This window comes from Rhamphochromis sp. 'chilingali' (assembly GCF_963969265.1).
Source record: "Rhamphochromis sp. 'chilingali' genome assembly, chromosome: 15".
Classification (NCBI taxonomy): Eukaryota; Metazoa; Chordata; class Actinopteri; order Cichliformes; family Cichlidae; genus Rhamphochromis; species Rhamphochromis sp. 'chilingali'.
This window is the reverse complement of record NC_137942.1, coordinates 36,028,377-36,052,375: the sequence shown is the minus strand read 5'-3', so window position 1 is coordinate 36,052,375 and position 23,999 is coordinate 36,028,377. Positions and strand designations below refer to the sequence as shown.

The 23,999-nt window shown below is 45.3% G+C and overlaps 1 protein-coding gene across 4 annotated transcripts; it reads left to right on the top strand.

The window, feature by feature from the left end:
- The first annotated feature begins 1,259 nt into the window (after window positions 1-1,259).
- On the top strand, window positions 1,260-11,589 carry slc16a6b (solute carrier family 16 member 6b). Of its 4 annotated transcripts, none has more exons than XM_080904604.1 (6): window positions 1,260-1,356; window positions 4,823-5,070; window positions 6,495-6,638; window positions 7,390-7,518; window positions 7,607-8,524; window positions 8,604-11,589. In XM_080904604.1, the coding sequence occupies exons 2-6, from the start codon at window positions 4,839-4,841 to the stop codon at window positions 8,861-8,863; spliced, it is 1,683 nt and encodes a 560-aa protein (XP_080760730.1). In that variant the 5' UTR covers window positions 1,260-1,356; window positions 4,823-4,838; the 3' UTR covers window positions 8,864-11,589. The 4 variants fall into 4 exon arrangements, with proteins under 4 accessions (XP_080760730.1, XP_080760729.1, XP_080760732.1 ...); XM_080904603.1 differs by lacking the exon at window positions 1,260-1,356 and adding an exon at window positions 2,060-2,657; XM_080904606.1 differs by lacking the exons at window positions 1,260-1,356; window positions 4,823-5,070 and having other exon boundaries at window positions 6,504-6,638; window positions 7,235-7,518.
- Window positions 11,590-23,999: the final 12,410 nt, after the last annotated feature.

The window sequence follows — 23,999 nt, the reverse complement described above, 5'->3', positions numbered from 1 at the left end:
GACTGGTTTATTAAGCTAATTAGACGTTTTAACAGACCTACAGTGAACACCACACACAGGACTGCTGCATAGACATGAAAAGTAATTCCAACGTGACATTAGAATTACAGTAGTGACAAACTACACATTGCACACCACAGGTGATAGACCGCAAAATCAATGTTCAGTGTAAGGAGTGTGGGGAAAAAATGCCATAAGAGCAGCTTCAGTATGTCCTGGCATCAGTTTCCCAGGTCTTGAGTTTGACCACCATTCTTCTAAAAGATATCCCCATGTTTGCTGTTTTAATGATAGTAGTTGTCTAACCTGTAAGTGACTGAAGTCCATATCATTTCATTCACATGGCTCCTGATCAAAATATCCATTGAGTGCTTGTGCTTCATGTATGGAACATTGTCATCTTGCAATGAACTGCTTCCATGAAGATCCTTTTATTGTGGCGGGGTATTCATGAGGGACAAATTTTACAGTGGAGGGACAAAGAAACTCAGGAGCCAGTAAGTGATGTGGAAATCAAGAGAGGAAATAAGGCAACGACGGTGTTTTGGAGAAAAACAGACTAAATACACTGTGCCTTTGAGCACTTTCTGTGTGTGTCACTATCACACTACAGTAGGTGCATTTTGGGTTTCAGTATATTGTCCTAGGACATTTCTGTATTATTGTCAGGGCTTTACCTTACAGTATAAAGCGCCTTTAAGCAACTGTGTTAGGAATAGAACAGAATTTACTGAAAATCAATGATCAATCAAGCCACCAACGTTCTGTTTGGTGCTTTGTTGATGGTGAGCGGTAGTGGCCCTCGATAAATGTTTAATAAGGACAACACAACAATATGAGGTAAAACAAAAGGCAGTTAACTCCTGCTCATGTAGACATCTAGATACTCAACCAAGGCCTCATCAGGTAGGCTGTTTTGACAAATTCAACCAAACTGACATAGACAAAAACATTTCCTAATGATATTTGTTCTATTTAGTTTTGTAAGCGCATGTTGTTGGTTTCTTTAGCTGTCATTTCCCCATTTTTTAATTTTTTTTTTCAGTTTTTTCCCCAGTAAAGATGATTATTTGTAACATTATCACTGTAACATACATTATCAGTGAAGACAAATATTATCTGCTTCTTTCCAAATGTCCTCTTTGTGGTAAAAGAGTTTGGGTGACAACATGTTTCCTTCAAATCCTTCTGTGGGAATCTATTTTTCTTGGAGCAGGGTTGGCTTTGTCTGGGGTGTCCTATCAGATTTTAGGGCTGGACCTTGTCTTTCCACACCTCTGTATCACACATAAAAGTATTTCAGGTCAGGGCACCTCTTTCAAATAAGTCAAAGGATTTGTCACAGCTAAAAGAAAGGTGAGTTGTTCATTATTTATAACAAAAAACCGGCAAAAATAATGCTGATACTCATCAACCATCCTGAAATGTGAGTGGTTAAATCATAACTAAAAATATCTAGTGTATCTTGGAACTGCTTGGCAGTTTTTTCACAGCAGTTTTACTTTTTCATTATTCAAGTTTTACTTGAGTAGTGGAAAAAACCGAATGATTAAAAATATCAGGATGTTCTCTTTGTCTTTTATGCTTCCACCAGTACCAACCACAGTTTGTGGGTCGGTCAGAGGCGTGCAACATTTATGCATTACTAACTAAATGAGGACTATTTATCAAATATCTGCTGAACTAGAAAGCTGCGTCCCTTCTACTGATTAAGAGTCGAACAGGTTTGTAGTTATTGTAGTAATCTATAAATGTTCTAAGCTCGTGGTGCTGAGTTAATGGTGAAGAAACAAACACGTGTGGGAAGAAGCCTTTCGGTCCTCTGATGCTCGTATTTCTTCTATTTGCCTCAGTTTGTTGGCCATATACATTATAACACGACTGTCTTATTCGGAAAACCAACACACACACACACACACACGGACCTCCAGCCCGACTGGTACAAACCTCCTCCCAACTGGAATAAACCTGTTTGTGGCAGCCGCGCGCTTCGTGGGCTTGTAGCGCGCGCCATGATTCGCAGGGATGTGCGATAAAAAGCGTGTGTGTCACACGAGGGAAGCTTTATGTGAGAGTACGCGCCATTTAAAAGCCCTTCATGTGCAGCGCTGTTGATGACTTGCTAGATGTGGAGTGTTAAACCGATAAACACTGACCGTGGGCTCGTGTTTCGTGGTGATTTATTTATGGCTGTGAATCTCAAACGTACCCTCCAACGCACCTCATCCACTAGGAACAATTAGCTCAGTCTGCAGCGTTGTTTTTCACGGTACCGGGCGCGGCGCCGGTCTGCAGGCACTACGCGACGTTCTGTGTCGTCAGTTATGTTGCACGAGGAACCTTGCGCGTTCACGAAGTCCAGACCTGCGCGCCCGCGTTTGAATACCGGCTTGAGCCGGTAAAGAGCTGCCAAAGCAGGCAGGAAATCATCCGCTGAAGACAAAAAGTGCAGCTCCCTGAGCCTGGACGCCTTTGTGTCTAAGCCGGACCACTTTCATTCTTCACATATTGTTTGCAATACGTAGATATTACAGTCTGAGACAGGTTCCGCCCAGTGTTCGTCCAGACAGCCCCGAACCGCACAGATCCACTATAATGATCATGAGATAGGAGAACTTTGCTCCATCACACGGCTGTCCTCCCTCACTGCTCTGGAGGTAAGTCCGACCTACGTTGGTCCGTCCGGCGGTAGGATGCTGTCGAGCCTCGGGTGCTGAGAGGTGCGGTACAGCGGTAGCGCCTAATGTTAACATTTTCTAAGGTTTATTATCTGAACTATACTTTACTGACGTATTTATTATTCTATCAAAGGCGCACAGAAATCACTTCAAGACTCGAATGAAGCGACATTATTAGAAACCTTTCACAGTTAATAGCAGCAGGAGTCAAGAAATAACTTCTGCGCTGTGTTTTAGTGGGTAAGAAAGCCCACGGACGCGATATATTGACATCATCCTTCCTCTGCACTGCGGATATGTCGAACACAGGCAGCCCTAACGGATACCGCGTCAGTATTTAGGCCGTATCTTTTTCATACTGTGTAGCATTTTACTTTTAAAGTTGGCAGAGGCAGCTTTCATTATTCTACTGTCCATATTTAGTGTGTGTCTAATAATCTGTACACTAATACTTGTTTAAGGTCGGAACCATCCTGTCATTCTCGGTGTTCTGATTATTTTATTAATGATTCAAAGATGGTGAGAAATTCTGATCACATGCTCCCACAGTACTACCATATCATCACAATACTTTATTAATCCCTAAGGAAATGATGTGGGTTACAGTTGCTCCAACACAGTAACAGGTTAAACTATTTAAACAAACAATATGTTACATTGTTGTCAGTTTCCAGCAGATCTGTGATGTGTATGCACCTCAGTGTTGTACTTAAGCATAGTAGTGTTGAACCAGAATGATTTTCTAAGCTGCCATTTCTGTTTTTAGGACATCAAGTGAGACTTTTTTCTTTTTAAATCTGACGTTACAGAAAAAATAATAATGCCTGAAAATCAATGTTGCTACCGATCATTGAAGAAAACTTTTTAGTTTTGTTCTCCATAAAAACCAGTGGTGTTACGTAGATATACTGGAAAGGGTTCAAATATAAAGAATCATAATTCATTTTAGCTATGTATATTTCAGGCTGTGGGAAAGAATATTAATAAATAATATCTTTACATCAGTTTTGGGAAAGGTGGATTTTCAGGCTCATCTAAGGGTTAATTTCATGACTGACACATTCGTTTGTTTGTTACATTGTTAATGGTATTACAAGTGTAGTTGTTCTCAAACCTGGAAAGCTTCGTGTTTTTAAGGAAAAGTTGACTTTACTTTAAATCAAAGTTTGTTGCTTGAAGATTTTCAGGTTAAAGAATAAATGCAGATAGTTTCTGCATCGAGTAGTGTAGACTTGAGTTGCAGTTTTCATGCTAGGACTTAATATATTCACACTGTTAAACAGACCAAACATTGTTAAATTGGCAGTTAATTAGAGATAACTATATTTTTAATACCCGTGAACCAAAACATCTGTAGTTGTATAAGAAAATGGTGTATTAAATTTGTGACATTAAAAATCAGTTTTATTAGTTAAAAATGTTTATTTTAACTTTTTAACTTGTGATTTCAGTGTGAGTTTGTTAGATGTGCATCAGAGTTGCACAAAGCAGATGAGGGAGTTAACTTTCAGGGTAAAAGACCTTGTGCAGACAAAATGCTGCCTGAAAACACTCCTGGTTTGATTTTTAAGTGTGCAAAGAATGGAATAAGAGTGTGTCAACATGAAAGACATGCATCGCACAGGCTGTTCTAAACTCAACCCACTCGAGTCTTACCCTGGCTTTTACAGTAAAGAGCCAATTTAAAAATAAGTGACCACCTTAGTTTGTCTTCTAAACAATGCAAAAGCAGAGATTCAGCATTTTTACAAAATTGTAGTTTAATATTTAAATTTCTTTATTCCAGTGAAATCAAGCGGGTACAGTAAGATTGGTTGGATTTGTGTGTAGTGAGTAATTAAATTTGTTATCTCTTATTCTCTTTGTGTAGTACATCTGACAAAGGAAGTGGTTTCACTGAGGTATATGGAGTGGGCTTATGTTAAATGGACTAGTTACTTTACGGTCAAAGTATTGGTTCTTCTTTATTAACCAGTGCTATTTCTGTTAAATGTGCCGGACTTGGTGCTCAGCAGCAGCAAAGGGCTGTTTTTATTTAAAACATCTCTGCTTCTGCTGAAGTCCTGCTGCTGCCAAATGGCCCAAAATCAGCAAATTCACCTTTGACCTCCAATTATAACTGTTTTTTCCATCTCTTCCTGCAGGTGACTTGGTTTAGCAATGAAGATACCCAATGTCCAAAGTTGTCTGGGTCCAAACATTTACCCAGAGGTCCCCGATGGTGGTTGGGGCTGGGTTGTGGCTCTGGCTTTTTTCCTAGTGGAGGTCTGCACCTATGGGGTCATCAAGAGCCTGGGTGTCTTCCTCCAGGATCTGATGGAAGAGTTTGGGGAGAGCAACAGCCGTGTGTCGTGGGTCATTTCCATCTGTGTCTTCGTTTTCGCCTTCTCTGGTCAGTCTCTTCTCCTGCACTCTTTAAGTTTTTAAGAGACTTTGTGCATGCAGACAAATTGAATGTAAGACAAAGCCAGGAGGTAGTGTCAGGGCCCATTTCCTAACCTTCCTGTTTCTTAAACCTTTACAAAGCGTGTCCCAGCAAACACAGGGCAAGAGGCAGGGCACACCCTGGCCAGCCAGTTGCAGAACTAACGAATGCTTTAATACTATTATACAAATAATATCTAGATAGATCGGAAAAATGGCCCTTGTGTTGTTCAGATTATAGATGATGGAGATATGGACTCAGGGCTGGACTGGCCATCGGGCATACATTTGCCCGATGGGCCGCTCTTGATTTGTCGTTTTTATGGGCCGATGGGGTTTTATTTCTTTTTCTCATTTTTTACGGTATAAATGAACGGTGGTGGATTGGCCAGTTGGTCATGATCAACTCTGGGCTGGACCAATTACAGCCGAGGAGGTCGAACTAAAGTTGAGGTGAAAAGGAACGCGATTTGTCCCGTACTACTTCAGCTAGAAAGTTGCTAATTCAATCATGAAGCTGATCAGTGATCAGCTGATCGTCTCTCTCGTTTGTTTATTGCTCACTTTGCGCCAGAAACAGGAAACCAGCGGATGTCGCGGTAAACAACAGCAGCACGTTTAAGCTTGATCAGCTGTTGTTAGAATTTATTTAATATTAATTTCTAGTATCAGCTGATGTTTGCTGGATCCACAGCTGTAAACCTGCTGGTCATGATGTCAGTTTGGATATGTGGTGAGAGGGAAACATGAAGATGAAACCAGGAGATGTCCTTACTGAATCATCAGAGCTGTGATGAAGAAACAGGTTTACCTTTTAGGTCACATGAATGAGTTGAAGTTATGAACAGTTTCTGAGAGACAAATAACACCAGGATCCTTTTCTAAGCAGCTGACAGCTGGTAACTGTGCAGGGGCGGGTCTAGCAAAGTGTTGCCAGGGCTCATGTATTGGTCCAACATGTCTTTCTCAGTAACAGACTTTCAGTAGATATAATTTCTGAGAAAGGCCCAGAGCTCTTTGGAAAGCTTTCTATGGGGCACTACGAGCAAAGATTAATATAAACTCTTTCCATTTCCATTTCACCACAATCCAGGTATATGTAATTATAAATTAGGTTGTTTTATATTTTTGCTAACTACTGTTTAGAATACCAGAATAAGGAGGATGGTGTAGGTTTAAGTTTATTATAAAGGCTTTATGGCTTTTCCTATAATACCATGGTGGGCCGGTCATTAGTCAAAATGCCCGGGCTGATTTTTTGTCCCAGTCCAGCCCTGTATGGACTCCATATCAGGAAGGATCAATTCTTGGCCCCCTCCTGGTATTAGACTTTGCCTATGATGCGTATCACAATACATAACAATACATTGCTGTTGTGATTTTCATCCTCAGCTCCGCTGTCGACAATGCTGAGCAACCGCTTTGGCTATCGACCTGTGGTCATGACGGGAGGCTTCCTTATTAGCCTGGGAACTATCACCTCTGCCTTTACCAGCTCCGTCACTGAGATGTACATTACCACTGGGATTGTAGCAGGTACTAAAAAGACACAAGCTTTTCCACACCTCTGTGTCTGTTTTTGTCACCACAGTGTGCCGTTTACTGAGCTTTACTTTTGCAGATGTGTTTGTCTTATTTAACACCCTGTGAATTCTTTGACTTGATCTAAAGGGACTCCTAGCAGTGTGAGCAACAAAATCTGCTACAATGTATTTCTTCCACAACTGTGCAATGAGTGAGAGGTGAACGGCCTCTCCCAAACACCATCCAGTCAGGTCTACTCTGATGTCTTAGCTGTCCAGGACTGACAGAACAGAGCAGAACAGGAAAGTAAAATAGTTCCCAAAACACAAATTGTACTTTGGGATCAGGTGTAATAAAACTGAAGCAGCTGAAGACAGAGCAGTAAATTGACTTAACCAAAGTGACAGATTGAATGACGAACCAGTTGGTGGAGTGAAATGTCATCAAGGCACATTAACTTGCTTTTTTCTTGGACAGAAAGCACTGCTAGCTCTCCCACCCTAATGACCATGTCGGCCTGTGAAGTGGACTCCAGCTAACTTGGCAACTCCTTCTCTCTCCCCCGTCTCTCTTTTTTTTGTCTTTACATGCCTTTTGTCTTTCAGCAGCAGCTGTAGCAAACCCGAGTCATCACAAGCAGCCTACCATCTTTGACAAAGGAGTGGCCTGACACCCTGAATCTTTGACCCACCCCCCTAGCAGTGTTCTACCATGCGGACCAGTGGCTGTCATGTCCCCTTTTTCTCTTCTCCTTTCTTTACAGGCCTTGGCTACTGCCTCAGCTTCCTCCCCACTATCACCATCCTAGCCCAGTACTTTTCTGGACGGCGAGCGCTCGTCACCTCGATGGCTTCTTCAGGAGAATCTGTTGCTATGTTTGTATTTGCCCCAGGTAAGTGATAAAAGAGCCTTTACATCAGAAATGGCTTGTGACCTATATTCTGATTGTTCTTCTCCTCGTACCTCCCATTTTTCCACAGCTTTCACTACACTGAAGGAGCATATTGGCTGGCGCTTCTGTCTAGTGATTCTAGGTATAATTCAAGCATCTGTGATTGGCTGTGGGGTTCTCCTTCGTCCAATCGTCATCGAGGAAGAACCTTTAAAGAAACATGATGACGAGACGCTCTCCGTGAAAGAGATGCAGGCTGTTTACGAGCTGGAAAATGAACAAACCAGAACCTCCATCAGTTCGGACATCTCCCAAGGTTCACAGGACTCTGGTGTCACCTCCCTGTCTGCCTCAAATGTAGACCTGAGAAATGCAGAAGGAGAAACCAAAGCTCTGATGGAGTGGAAGGACAAAGTGCCGGACAAAGACGGTGAGGACATATCACTGTCCATTCCTTCTGCTCAAGTCAGTGAGGACAAGGGGGAACTGGCAGAGCTAGATAGGGGCCCTGTAAGTTCCACAGGTTCCAAACTTCTGGACTTCTCAGTCCTTAAAGACCCTGGCTTCATCTGTTACTCCCTTTTCGGTCTATTCGCCACTCTTGGCTTCTTTGCGCCACAGCTCTACATCATTGAACTGAGCAAAAGCAGGGGTGTGGAATCCACCATGGCCTCCTATATGCTGTCTGTGATGGCTGTGGCTGACATCTTCGGCCGCTTGCTCATCGGAGTGGTGCTAAACAAAGTCCGATTCAGAAAGACCTTGGTGTTGTTGGGGTGTGTGGTTCTGATGAGCTTGGTTCTGGTGGCCTTCACTATCGTGTGGGAGTTCTGGGGTTTGGCAATCTGCTCCGGCTTCTTTGGCTTCATCATGGGCACTGTGGGCTCCACGCACATTCCCATGCTGGCTGAAGAAGATGTCGTGGGCATCGAGAAGATGCCGTCATCTGTGGGCGTGTATGTTTTCATTCAGAGCTTTGCTGCACTTGCTGGACCACCGCTGGGAGGTATGAGCGCCTACTTCTTCGGTTTGATTTAACACATCTCTGGGTATAAAGTCTTAACAGCTGTCTCATTTTTCCCCAGGTATGCTGGTGGACATCACTGACAACTATGGTGCTGCTTTCTACTCCTGTGCAGCAGGCACAGGTCTTAGTGCCATCTGTCTGGCTCTGGTTGGCCCTGCCAAGTCTAGAACGTGCCAAAGAGGGAGCAGAGTCCAAGAGAATGCAGAAGAGGTGAAAATATCTCAGAATAGTGACCAAGCCGACTTTTTGGAGGTGGACTTGGCCCCAGAAGACAGTCCAGTTGGACAGGGTGAGGATCAGGACAGCTGCGTTATTTGAGCCCAACCACAGCGTGGCATCACAATGGACAGAAGTGTCAACCAAACAAGTGCAGATGTACTGCAGGAGGCGTCATTGCCACAAACACCAGTGACGGCTGGAAAATCTCAGGTGTCGCATTTCCACTTTTCAGCAAACTTGAAATTCACTTCTTCCAGTGAAGAAAACAATCTTACATGAGACCAATGAAACATCCGTGAGCACATGTCCACACTTTTCTGTCTGTTTAGGGTAAAACCTTTCTTTTGCAATGTGTGACTTGTATAGAGAACTGCTATCATGATGTAACTCCGGGTTTAGCCTCTGTTCTGTGAGCTTTAGCAATGCAACCATCCAGCAACGTTTCATGAAAAGAGAGCGCATCGACTCTTAACACTTCAAGAAACCTTCATGTTGATCACTTTGTGAATATAGTAAAAACTACAGGTTCCATTTGGTAAAACCAGCCTGGGTACATCTTTGTAGCTGTGTCCTAAAACCTATGTCGCATCCTTCGGAGGCCGCATTTGAAGGCTGAATATGTCCAAATGCAGCCGGAAATGGGTCCTTCATTTCCCCGGATTTGAAGGGCGTCCTTCATGCCCCAACCTATCCCAGAATTCATAGCCCAGCCAATTCCAGTTTTCAACAATGGCACCCGCTACTAAGTTTTAATATTACTCTTATTATTCTTTTTGGGTCACAAAATAAACTTTTAGCATATTTTCAGGCGAGAAAGCAGCCTTTTAAACTTCAAATATCAGTTCGGTTTATCAAGACACCACATATTTGCAAAAGCGCTCCGACGTTTTCAGAGATGTCTGTTACCCACCAGCTCGATAGCTGACCGGGAGGTCAAGGGTCACTAGAGCCGGTGAGAACACCGGACTCCCGGCACATTGTTTTCAAAACCGACTACTCAGGTTAAACATGATATATATGTCGCTTAGATAACTTAAAATTTTATTGTTTGGCTTTGTGTTTTATTTGTTCCTGAGTAAATCGGTTTGGCTGAGATTAAATTTGTAGTTGTCACACAGCTGAATAAACGTCAAACGTCAAAGTGTGAGACAGTCGAGAGTTTACTCCAGTGTCCTGTCATATTTTAGATAGCAAGGAGCAGATGGCCGAGTTTATTAAACTCCACCGAGACCGCGGCGACGTAAAACTAAAGGCTAGACCGTCCAATTTCACAGCCTCGCACTTACGGCCTTCTCGGTCTTTGGAGGACCCGGCCCACGTAGACTGCAAAGGACGGGTCCTTTGAAGGATGCAGCCTAGGAATTGGGACACAGCTCATATCATTGGTTTTGTCTGTGTTTCGAAACCTCACTAGATTAGCTTACATTTAATAATTACTACTTAAAATTTTTTCCAAGCCACATGACCAGTGGTTGTTCCAAAGCTTAGAAGTGTTTGGAACCAGACCAAATGTTCTCCTTCTTACTTGAGCTCTGTATTAAGGGCCAGTACATCCGCCACAGTGGTCGCTTCACTCGCCGCCACAGCCTTGTCTCACAGTCAGTTGTATTTCAAAACCAGAAGCCAAGACTTCATCGAGTGTTTTATTGCAAAGTTTTTTTCCACACTTGTTTTTTTTCTACCTGATCCAACATCTCAGTTTCTGTACTGGAATATGATTCAAATGGCGGTTCAAAGCGACCCGATCCCAGCTGCAGCAGGCGCAGTGCACAAAGTTACAAAAAGCAAGAGGTGCACGGCTGGCCAAAGTGCCGCAAAGATTCTGTCACGTGACACGTGATGTCATAATTGGTGCGTGACACAGCGAGGATAACGGGGGCATTCGTTTCTGCTAATGTTGGCTCGATGTGCCTGTCTCGGGAAAGGAGCTGCGTTGTTAACTTTCCCATGTTCACACAAACTGTTCTCATGATCATTCCTGCTGAGCACAGGTTTTTGGACCCATTCTTGATGCCCACATGATAGGGTCACTTCAGAAAGTTGGAACTTGCTCCTCGTGGCTTTAAACATCACTGATGTGTCTGTATGAAGGACGATTTCCAGAAATGCAGTTCTGCAGTCTCAACACAACGCCCGGCTCCTCTCTGATGGTTTTATGCACATTCATTTAACTTATTTTTAATCGACTGCTTTCTCACATGATGTTATCCATAGCAACACTGCAAATACAGCAGCAGTGTTCCCTGATAGGTTGGCTGAACTGAAGCACCAGCTGGTCTGTGCATCTGGAGCCTTGAATGATGGAAAAGCTGCAGATTGTGGGATTAAGTTATGATGAGAATCAGCACCACTTCACATCCCTAATTGTGCTTTGTGTAAACGTGTTGTCCTTATATTATCATGTTATGATCCTATTGATGTACTGTAGAATTACACATGAGGCCAGTGGTGATACAGCAGAAGTGAAGGTTTACAGTGTTTTTTGTTTGTTTGTTTTTGGCCAGTGTCACGGTTGATGAAATGCAAAGTGCACAGTGTATGTATGCAAAGCTGTGACTGACAGATTTGATTGGAGACAGACGTTCGTTGAAGCGCCTCTCCCTTCGTTGTGCAGGCTCACATTGTCTCTACACCCATCGCAGCCTGACTTGAATACTTTAATCACTGTATCCTTTTTATTTAAAGTGTTTTGGATGTTGATTGAATCTATTTTTTACCTTTCTTCTGTTTAGGTCATTTTTTTAATCTGAGTACAAAGCAGGGTCCTGCCTATTCAGTGCTGTATCGCTCTCATGATATATTTTCCAAATAAAGCCTGAAACATCTGTGTGTAGGGTTTGCATTTTTTAAATAATTATATGTTAATCATCTTTTCATTGATCAAAAAGAACAATTAACAGAAACTGATAGTTGTGATCATAACACACACAAAAAACAGCAAAATCAATTACACATCATATCCAGGTTAATATTTTCTTCCTCATTTCTCCAGCAGCATCTTCATCAGCTGCCTCGTTTTTGGCCACGTCCTCATCAGAGAAGTTCATACTCCTGATAAAGTCCATAAATATCTCCATGTACATTTAAGAGTGTGTTTGCTCACCCTTCTAAACAGAAGTAATGTTTCTAATGGTGAGTTGGAGATATGTTCAGATTTGCGTCTTAGCTCTGCTCACCTGTGGACCCTGGTGTGTATTTAAGCCTGTTTTATTCCATCACTTGTTGCGATCCCTCAGTGTTGTGTGTTTGATCAGTTCCTTACGCTCTAGTTCCTCCTTAGTTTACACACAAGCTCAGCAATAAGCCGTGAGTTTAATTCTGTTCTACATTTAGATTTCCTGAGGCGTCAGATTTCAGCTATGGCTACAGTTGTGTCTCCCAAACACACTGAAGCTAAACTGCACACCAAAACCACTTACCAACAAACAACTTGCGTCATGGTTGGAAATGTGCTTCTACTGTTGCGCTGCACCATCCATCAGAAGGAGGAATGCTGGCTATAGGATCATCTACCCATGAAGATAAGTGTTGTTGTTCTTGCATGATTTGTGTTACTAACCCAGGAAACACAACCTGAAAACCCTTTGGCCATGTCATGATGGACTTCACTGAAATCAACGCTTCTGAGTTTCCCTGATGGTCAGAGATGCCGTCGTCTCCCACCATATGTGTGATGTAAAACCCGGTGATTGGGGCTAAACTGCTCAGGAGGAAGCACTGGCAGCGACCCTCCTAAGGGCTACTCATCATGAATACCACGGTCAGAATTGGTGAGAGGGCCAACTGGATCCATGGCAGCTCCTGCAGGAGAATCCCATCAGGACCAGCTGTTCCCTACAGAACAGCACCTGATACCTTTGAGTGTGCACTTATGCTGCTCAGGTGCTGGTGTACCACAGGTCCCTGAGAATACACGTGCATGAGCCACATCCACACCAGAGATGACATGAGTGACAGGCTTGTCTGACATAGAATAGAATAGAATTCAACTTTATTGTCATTGCACATGCACAGGTACAGGGCAACGAAATGCAGTTTGCATCCATCCAGAAGTGCTTTAGTGATATAGATATATTACAATATATATTAGCAATAATATAGATATTAGGGGTGCAACGATACACAAAATTCACGGTTCGGTTCGATACTTTGGTGTCACGGTTCGATATTTTTTCGATACAAAAAAATGTTCATGCCTTTTTAATTTGTCATTTATTAAAATTATAAATATATATTTTAACTCAAAAATACAGTTTTTAAATTTAACCCTAACCCTTGTGCGTGTTTTTTATTTTGACAGCGAATGCGCACCTGCGGACCACTTATGTGCAGCCCTGGTTATTTAGCTCATCATTTAGCTTGCTGCGGGAGATTTCACTTGTCATGTTTGCATAGTAAGCTAACGATTAATAAGACGATGTCAGAGGAATTGGTGCGCAAATTATCATCACTCACAGATCAGTGCTGTCGCTCTCTATACACAGTTTGCACGATTGCAAAGTGAAAGCAAAAAAACAAGCGCAAATTCAAACGCGACTTCAATATGTCACATATTGACAGTGGCTCACCGATGCCAATGACATAATTACCCAGCTACATTTCTGAAAGAATGCAAAAGCATTGACATATATTTTTCCTTCCTACAATAGCCCGACGGGCAGGGCAGAGATAGATTTTGGTAGCCCGACTGAAAAAAATCGCTAGCCCCAGGACGTCAGGCTAGCGATATTGCAAGCCCTGTATCTGATTGAGGAATCACTCATCTTTGGAAAAGAGAGTTTATTACAGAGAAATGTCTCTTTCCAAAATAAAAGCTATACTATCCGCTTCTTCTGGGCTATATTCTCAGCAGCATAAGGAGAATCACGTGCTAACAGCTGTCTAAATGACTCGGCTAAAGTTAGTAGCATGCTTGTTGTTTTTGTCTTTGCACTAGGATGATGTCGGCGTAAATGTGCAGTCATATTCGTTGTGTTCCCACTAGTGCTTTCAGGTTAATCTCGTTGAAATGACCTTAACACCACAACACGGCAAATCTCCGTTAACGAGCTACCGCCGATCGCCCCGTGCATGGGGCTAGACGGCCAACACGTTAACGAGCTAACTGCGCTAACACACTAGTTCCCACCCATGTAATTGAGCATTGCGTGGCACATCCAACATACTGTTTTACTTTAGTCCATGACTCGCTTACCTTCAGGGTCATACGTCACATGAAAACCAAAATAATTCCAAACGCCAGATCTGAATGAGGGTGGGGGAGGTGCCCTGCGCTCTTCCTTCTGACTATGCTGTCTGTGTTGAGCGCTCAGTGGATCTGCGCTCGACAGTGCAGCCTAGGCGGAGTAGTCGAACGGAGATTCACTGAGCGCTCAACACAGACAGCATCGTCAGAAGGAAAGTTGATAAAATAAATTACAAATGTTGTATTGTTCGATACATATGCGTACCGAACCGAAAGCACTGTATCGAACGGTTCAATATCGATACGAATATCGTTGCACCCCTAATAGATATGTGAGTATATTACAGAAATGGGTCTATTATGGTATGTTATAATGTACACGGTATGAAGTATGTTGTGAATATTCTATAACTATAAGTATGTACAGGCTGTAGTGAGTACAAGCTATGTACAGGCTATGAACAGGATATAAATATGAAAAACTATACAGAATATGAAATAAATAACTTTACAGAATCTGAGATATACAGCTATACAGAAATGGGAACTATGCAAGTTGTAAACAGTTGTAGGATTAAAAATTATCGAATGTACAGAATGATTATTTACACAGAGCTATACAGTAGTGCAGTTAAGATAAGTGAGGGTGTGGATAATTTCTACAGAGGCTATATAAAGTGCTGGTGGTTGTGAGTGGTGGTTCAGTCCATGTTATTATTGTGTGTTTGAGGGTACAGTTGTCCATTGTGGGTGTGTGTATGTTCAGTCCATGAGTTTAATGTGGGTCAGATGTCAGGAGGAAGAGTTCAGGAGTCTGACAGCTGTGGGGAAGAAGCTGTTCCGGTACCTGGTGGTCTTAGTCCGGAGGCTCCTGTAGCGCCTCCCAGAGGGCAGGAGGGTGAAGAGTCCATGTGATGGGTGACTGGGGTCTTTGATGATTTTCCCAGCCCTTTTCAGACACCGCTTCCTGTAGATGTCTTTTATGGCAGGAAGTGGTGCTCCGGCAATGCGCTGGGCAGTTTTCACGACCCTCTGCAACGCCTTCCGGTCCGAGGCAGAGCAGTTCCCGTACCAGACTGTTATACAGTTGGTCAGGATGCTCTCGATGGTGCAACGATAGAAGTTCACCAGGATGTCTGAGGACAGGTGGTTCTTCCTCAGAGTCCTCAAGAAGAAGAGGCGCTGGTGAGCCTTCTTGACCAGCTTGGAGCAGTTGGTCGTCCAGGTGAGATCCTCGGAGATATGGACTCCCAGGAACTTGAAGCTGCTCACACGCTCCACAGCCGTCCCCTTAATGTGGATGGGTGGATGTGGATCAGCATTCCTCCTGTAGTCCACGATGAGCTCCTTGGTCTTCTCGGTGTTAAGCAGCAGGTTGTTTGTGTCGCACCACTCAGCCAGACGATCCACCTCCTCCCTGTAGGCGGCCTCATCGTTGTCACTGATGAGGCCATCAGTCCTCTGATGTGTTTTGTTATTGTTGTCATTCTTATGTGTGCTTGGTTCGACCTGTCTCCTGTGTCCATCCCTACATTGCTTTAAAAAAACAAACAAAAACAAAACAAAACATGGCAAACTGTTTGGTTGTGCACACGTGTGTGACTGAATTCCTTCTTGCAAAAATAAAACTCTCAAAAGATAACTATCAGTTGACTTCTTTTATTTAATGCTCTAAATTTCCTCAACGATTCCTGTTACATGAATGAAGCTCAGCTTTACTTTTACAGCCTGCAGGTGTTTTTGGCTAAGATGAGTTTGTTCACGGCTTCAGGGTTTTTTTTTTTTTTAGCAGGTAACAGTTTTACCTTCTGGGCTGCGGGGTAGCTGTAGCTCAGGAGGTCGAGGCATGATACTGACCCCATGTTGCATCGATTGGAATGTGAATACGTGTGAATGTTGACTAGTCATGATTACGTCAACTATCAAAATCGTCGACGACTGATTTAACAGTCGACGCATCGTTTGAAGCTTTGCAAGATCCCAAAAGACGCAGAAATAAGTAGTAGGATTTAAGAGTGTAATAACGGACAAACAGAAGATGGCAGCACTGCATGTACAAGGATGCCAGCTGGCGTTAAACCCCGAAGAAGAAGCAGCTGTGTCCGGTATCGTAGCTGTGTCCAAATTCAGGAACTGCATCCTCCTGTGCCCGCATTAGTAGGCCGATTACGTTACAGCGACACGACGAAGACTGTCCAAATTTGAAGACTCCGACAAATGCGCCCTTCATGTCCCCAGATTTGAAAGAGGGGTCTGGTGTATACTTCGTGGCCCAACCTATCCCAGAATTCATAGCGCGGCTCAGGCAATTCCAGTTTCCAACAATGGCGGCAGCTAGTTAGTTTTAATATTACTCTTATTATAGGGGTCGGGTGCATTGTGTGCCGGGTGGCGGCCAGGAGCGGAGGCCCTGGCGGACTGACCCCCGGCTGCCAAGACTGGCAATAGGGACATGGAATGTCACCTCTCTGGTGGGGAAGGAGCCTGAGTTAGTGCGTGAGGTTGAGAGGTACCGGCTAGATATAGTCGGGCTCACCTCTACGCATGGCTTGGGCTCTGGAACCAGTCTCCTGGAGAGGGGCTGGACTCTGTCTCAGTCTGGAGTTGCCCTTGGTGAGAGGCGGCGGGCTGGGGTGGGCATCCTAATATCCCCTCGGCTTGCTGCCGGTACGTTGGGGTTTTTCCCGGTGGACGAGAGGGTTTGTTCCCTGCGCCTTAGGGTCGGGGAACGGGTCCTGACTGCCATCTGCGCTTATGCGCCGAGTGGCAGTTCAGAGTACCCAGCCTTCTTAGAGTCCCTGGGGGGGGGGGGTGCTGGAGGGTGCTCCACCTGGAGACTCTGTTGTCCTGCTGGGAGACTTCAATGCTCACGTGGGTAACGACAGCGAGACCTGGAGGGGCGTGATTGGGAGGAACGGCCTCCCTGATCTGAACCCGAGCGGTGCTCTGTTATTGGACTTCTGTGCTAACCACAGTTTGGCCATAACGAACACCATGTTCGAACATAACAGTGTCCATAAGTGCACGTGGCACCAGGATGCTCTAGGCCGTAGGTCGATGATCGATTTTGTAATCGTATCAGCAGACCTGCGACCATATGTTCTGGACACTCGGGTAAAGAGAGGGGCTGAGCTGTCAACTGATCACCACCTGGTGGTGAGTTGGATCAGGTGGCGGGGGAGGACGCTGGACAGACCTGGTGCACCTAAACGCGTAGTGAGGGTGTGCTGGGAACGTCTAGCAGAGGCCCCAGTCCGCGAGATCTTCAACGCACACCTCCGGCAGAGCTTCGACAGCATTCCGAGGGAGACTGGGGACATTGAGTCCGAATGGACCATGTTCAGCGTCTCCATTGCCGAAGCTGCTGCATTGAGCTGCGGCCGCAAGGTGGTTGGTGCCTGCCGTGGTGGTAATCCCCGAACCAAATGGTGGACACCAGAGGTGAAGGGAGCCACTAGGCTGAAGAAGGAGTCCTATCGGGCTTGGTTAGCCTGTGGGACTCCGGAGGCAGCCGACAGGTATCGACAGGCCAAGCGGAATGCGGCTCGGGTAGTGGCTGAAGCAAAAACTCGGGTGTGGGAGGAGTTCGGAGAGGCCATGGAAAAAGACTTTCGGACTGCCTCGAAGAGATTCTGGCAAACCGTCAGACGTCTCAGGAGGGGAAAGCGGTGCTCTACCTGCACTGTGTATAGTGCTGGCGGAGTGCTGCTGATGTCGACTGAGAAAATTGTCAGGCGGTGGAAGGAATACTTCGAGGACCTCCTTAATCCCACTGACACGTCTTCCGAGGAGGAAGCAGAGTCTGGGGATGAGGGGAATGACCCGCCAATTTCCGGGGGCGAGGTCACTGAGGCAGTTAAACAACTCCTTGGTGGCAGAGCCCCTGGTGTTGATGAGGTCCGCCCCGAGTTCCTGAAGGCTCTGGACGTTGTAGGGCTGTCCTGGTTGACACGCCTCTGCAATGTTGCGTGGAGATCAGGGGCAGTACCTGTGGACTGGCAGACCGGGGTGGTGGTCCCCATCTTTAAGAAAGGGGACCGGAGGGTGTGTTCCAACTACAGGGGGATCACACTCCTCAGCCTCCCTGGGAAAGTCTATGCCAGGGTGCTGGAAAGGAGAGTTCGTCCGTTAGTCGAACCTCGGATACAGGAGGAACAATGCGGTTTTCGTCCTGGTCGCGGAACACTGGACCAGCTCTTTATCCTCTCCAGGTACTTGAGGGTGCATGGGAGTTTGCCCAACCAGTCTACATGTGTTTTGTGGACTTGGAGAAGGCATTCGACCGTGTCCCTCGGGGTGTCCTGTGGGAGGTGTTGCGGGAATATGGGGTGTCTGGCCCATTGCTACAGGCCATTCGATCACTATACAACCATTGCAAGAGCTTGGTTCGCATTGCCGGCAATAAGTCGGACTTGTTCCCGGTGGGTGATGGGCTCCGCCAGGGCTGCCCTTTGTCTCCGGTTCTGTTCATAATTTTTATGGACAGGATTTCTAGGCGCAGCCAAGTGGCGGAGGGCTTTCGCTTTGGTGGCCTCAGAATCTCATCTCTGATTTTTGCAGATGATGTGGTTCTGTTGGCTTCATCGGGTGAGGGCCTCCAGCTCGCACTGGAACGGTTCGCAGCCGAGTGTGAAGCAGCGGGAATGAGGATCAGCACCTCCAAATCCGAGGCCATGGTTCTCAGCCGGAAAAGGGTGGAGTGCCCACTCCGGGTCGGGGATGAGTTCCTGCCCCAAGTGGAGGAGTTCAAGTATCTCGGGGTCTTGTTCGCGAGTGATGGGAGAAGGGAGCCGGAGATCGACAGACGGATTGGGGCTGCAGCTGCAGTAATGCGGACGCTGCACCGGTCCGTCGTGGTGAAGAGGGAGCTGAGTGTAAAAGCGAAGCTCTCAATTTACCGGTCGATCTACGTCCCAACCCTCACCTATGGCCACGAGCTGTGGGTAGTGACCGAAAGAACGAGATCGCGGATACAAGTGGCAGAAATGAGCTTCCTCCGAAGGGTGGCTGGCCTCTCCCTTAGAGATAGGGTGAGAAGTTCGGCCATCCGGGAGGGGCTCAGAGTAGAGCAGCTGCTGCTCCACATCGAAAGGAGCCAGCTGAGGTGGTTCGGGCATCTGACAAGGATGCCCCCTGGGCGCCTCCTGGGTGAGGTGTTCCAGGCATGTCCCACCGGGAGGAGGCCCCGGGGCAGACCCAGGACACGCTGGAGAGATTATATCTCTCGGCTGGCCTGGGAACGCCTTGGTATTCCCCCGGACAAGCTGGAGGAGGTGGCTGGGGAGAGGGAGGTCTGGGCCTCTTTGCTTAGGCTGCTGCCCCCGCGACCCGGCCCCGGACAAAGCGGATGAGGATGGATGGATGGATGGATCTTATTATTCTTTCTGGGTCACAAAATAAACGTTTAACATATTTTCAGGCGGGAATGTAGCTGTGTAAACCTCAAATATCTGCTCAGTTTATCAAGACACCGCATATTTTCAAAAGCGCTCCGACGTTTTCGGAGACGTCTGTTACCCACTAGCTCGATAGCTAGCCGGGGGCAAGGCTCAGTAGAGCCGTGAGAACACCGGACTCCCGGCCAATCGTTTTCAAACCCACCGCCGTCTTTCGCTACTCAGGTTAAACATGATATATGAGTCACTTAGATAACTTAAAATGTTATTGTTTGGCTTTGTTCAGTATTTTATTTGTTCCTGAGTAAATCTGTTTGGCTGAGATTAAAGTTATAGTTTTTACACAGCTGAATAAACGTCAAGCAGACAGCTGATCATCAGAAGTGTGAGATGCTGGAGAATTTACTCCGGTGTCCTGTTATATTTTAGATAGCAAGGAGTTTATTAAACTCCACCGAAACAATCTGCAGATTTCATTTAAATTCAATAATAAGGTGGGGCCAGGTTTCACAATGAACACACCCGAAACTCTGGCTGATTGGGACCCACACCCAGTTTCACACCTTGGCTCAGGCGATTAGAGGATCATCAGGGGGTCCTTTTGTCCCTCTGTGGGGGGAAACTCCCACTAGGTTTATATCTGGGACTCTCCACCATTTGACCTTAGAACTGAAGAAGCTTCTCGGATGAGAGGTGAAACGTCTTCAAGCAACTTAAAGAAGTCCAGACGCTTTTCTTTGCAAGCTCCTTTGACTACGATGACCTGGATGACTGAGAACCTTCACAGACATAAATTCAATAAACTATCATCTTGTCTTTATTGTTAGTTAGCACCTTAAACACTTAAAGCTGTAAGCTAATGATAGTTATATAAGAGCAGATGCTGCTGGTGCAATAAGCTGTACTTTTACGTCCAATGGATGATGATCTGATTAGTCGACTAATCGCAAAAATAATCGGTGACTAGTCGACTATCAAAATAACCGTTTGTGGCAGCCCTAGTTATCACCCATCACTACTCACCAGTCACAAACTATGAGGCCCTGAGCACAAAGAGAAATTTTAGGTTGTGTTTGGACACTTCAGGCCTCAACATGCTTTAAACAGAATCATTCTAAGGCTGGAACCCTCTTTTAAACCATCACAAGCACCACATCCTGCGTCTTTAAAGCACAGACTTTAACATGTTAACAGCGACAACAACAGGAGACAGTCGGAAACAAAATAAATGAATTCATTAAAAATAAAACCAGAACTAAACAAAAACATTTCAAAAATGGTTTAAAAATGAGGATTTCTTTCAGGCCAGAGTTAACCTGGAGTGAACACTTTGTGAGATGTTCTTTGCTCAGGAGTCAGCAGGTGGTATCTGAATGAATCCAAAGCACTGATAAACACATGGGAGCCTACAGACTTCTACAGAGACCCCGTCTACCACACATCAACCTGGTCTAGAAACCTTCAGAAAATTCAGATCCTCACTGAATTTCCTTTTTAACAGAGGACTTCAATTTGTTATGATCCAGTGATGTGTTTGTTTTGTGTTACTCCTCCCACCAGAGGATGGCTGTGGGTATCTTTCCCCTTTTCTCTCCTAGGAGGTGGACACCTGGGCGTGGCTGCTAGGTATCTGGGTGGAATCTCTGCCTATCCTCGGATTGGATAATTGATGGATCACCTCCAGTACTTAACTACCGGATGACAGCCACCTGGCCCCTTTCCCCGAACCTCCACCACTTAACCAAGAACCTGTGTGTTGATTTACTGCAGTGTAGAGTTGTCGTGTGTATGTCTGGCGTTATTATGTCCATTTTGTAAATAGCTGTAAATAGATTTGTCAAGTAGCGATCGTACGTTTTGTTCACTTTGTATATATCCTTCACTGCAGCAGCGTAGTAGGCGTGAGAAGCCATTTTTGTTGAATAAGTTTTCTCCTGTTTTTTCATTAGAAAGCTAGGTAAGTGAATTGTCTTTTGTTTGGTTTTTTTTTTCATTTTTGTGTAGGGAAGCGTAGGGACCATGAGGGAGTTTTGTTTGTTATTTTTGGCATTGCTCACTGCCGAAGTAAATAAATGGCTGCTTAGCACTTTAAAAGGTATCATTGTTGGTGTTCTTGCTTGGGTGGGGTGTGAATGGGCAAACTTCTTGTTGCGTTTAATTACTTGCCTAGACTAAAAATGTAACAAATTGCAGTAAACTCAAAGTGAAATCGACTAAGCTTGGTCCATGTCCTGGAAACCAATCATTGTGGGGCCTTGAGGCAACCGTTGTGTGATTTGGCGCTATACAAATAAATCTGAATCTTCACTTCTAATCCTTGTGTTTGATCAGTTTTGAATGTGTAGGTCAGCATCCATGCTGATTGGTACGACCAACAGCAGCTCCTTGTGTTGCGGCTGCAGCAGGTGGAGCTCAGACCCAAACTCAGGTCAGTGCTTAGAAAGTGTTTCCAGTTCCAGGTTAGAGCTGCCACCTGTGACACACTGAGCCACAGTTTCACTGCACTGTGTCTCGTGTCTCTGTCGTTTAGGCCAAATTAAACTAATTTTTTACTGTAACTTACCTGTTTGGTTGTAAACATATTTTGTGTCTTTAGATCTTTAGCTCTCAGCGAAGGCGGTCGCACTTTTCTCCTCTCCTCCTCACCCTTATCTTCCCTGCTTAGCCTCTATGTCCTTGTCTTGTGTGCATTACTTTCCCTGGAACAGTCTCCCACTGTCGTTCTCTAAAACCTAAAAGAGAATTATGGATTTGATCAACTGGTCTCTGAATGCTATTGACACCCTTTTCTCAACGAGAAGTCTGGGCTCGGGAGAGCCTGAGTGCCCTGGAGGGACTTTCCCTGCCGGATACACGATGGACGGGTGGCAGAACTGGAGGATCATGTGCCTGGCGGGACTGTCGATCGAGGACGCTGAAGATATCTACCTATTCGGAACCGTGATAACAGGGTTCATGCTGATCGGCGTTGGCTTAGCCCTGGTTTATCGGAGAAATAAGAGAGCGGAACCGGCTGTTCAAACCCCCCCAAGGCTGCCCGCTGGAATCGAAATGGAACGAGGCGCAACCTCTCACAACGAACGTAATATGGTCAACACCTTGGAGACGCTTGCAGCTGCTGTGAAGGCTCAAAACAACACCATTGAGCGTATGAGGGGAAACATCAGAGAGAGGCCTGCTCAAAATGAGACCCTTGAGCGACAGTTGGAAAACATCGCGGAACGGATCACTGCAGCTGTGAGGTCTCAGAATCAAAAGAACGATAACACCATGGAACAGAAGTTTGATACCATCATGGGGAGGCTCGCGACTCTCCAACGGGAGATCGAGAGGCCAGTGTCGGAGTGTTAAAGAGCAGCCTGAAAATTCTCCTGGGCTGCTCGCATGGAAATTAACAAAACCAACATAAACATTGCGGATCCCCATAACGGCGCCAGCTGCAGGCCCAAGGCTGGAGCCGAACAATCACTCCCTGATAACGACTGTGTTACGGCTATTCTTCCCATCCCATGCAAGGACACCTGGATTGGCTGGAGGACTGTTTACTTAGCCTGATAGGCCGAAGGACACTGTCTCAGCTGAACTATGGACACACACACACACACACACACACACACACACACACACACACACACACACACACACTTACACTGATATGCACACTCATCCCCCCTCCCTTTCCAACGCCTTCAATGCTTGTGCCCTACCGGGGAAGATGGCAGTCAACTGGACCAGCGCAGATGCTGCAGGACCGGATGCGCTGCCTATGCCGGCTCTCTCTTACCCTTTACCCGCCCCTGTTGCTTGTCTTGTGTTTCTATGGTGTATTGATAGTCATGTGCTTTTGTGCTGAGGTGTTTTTTCTTTTATCAAACTGTTCTCCCACTAGGAGCTCAGTCTGAGTGGAGTTTTTTTTCTCCTCCTCTTACCTCATGTTATGTATTTTCGTTGTTTTTTCCTATCAGCCTACCTTTCTGACATGTCTGCCCAATGTGATGTTTGTGTAAAGTTGGTCAGAAGGTTCCTTTGTGAGTGTGCATGCGCCATTAGCGTGCTGCCTGCTGTAACTCTAATTTCCCTCGGGATGAATAAAGTATTCTGATTCTGATAAAGACAGTGATCAGGACGAGCACTGCAAATCTAACAATGGTACGTTTCAATTATGTCTAAAGTAAAGCAGCCAAAGCTCCTGGCCTGCCAGTGTGCATCCAGCCTTCACGCTGCCATCTTGTGGCCTCAGTTGGTCATTGTTGGTGCATCATTCTGTCACCTCCCAGCCCATTGTTCCTTCACTGGGCTGGTTTCAGTCATTATGTCCTGTTTATAAGGTTGAAACCTGCAGTCAGCTGAGACTGAAGACGTCACCTGGATGACGACGAAACGTTTCTCCCACTGAAAACGTCCAGATGAACAGAATCAACTTTTGGAGATTTCCTTACCTGGATGATTGAGCATGCATCAAGACGTAAGGCAGAGTAAGTCGATTTGTTGATCAGTTATTAAGTCATGTACTAACAGACTTGGAGCAGAGAGACCTAATATTTAATAATCCACATTTCACTGTGTTACTCTTTGGTTCAGATGTGGATACTGTATTGTTCTTTCTTTGTGATTGTTTATGTTCAAGTTGTTTGTTGCTGGTTTTTAGTTTGTT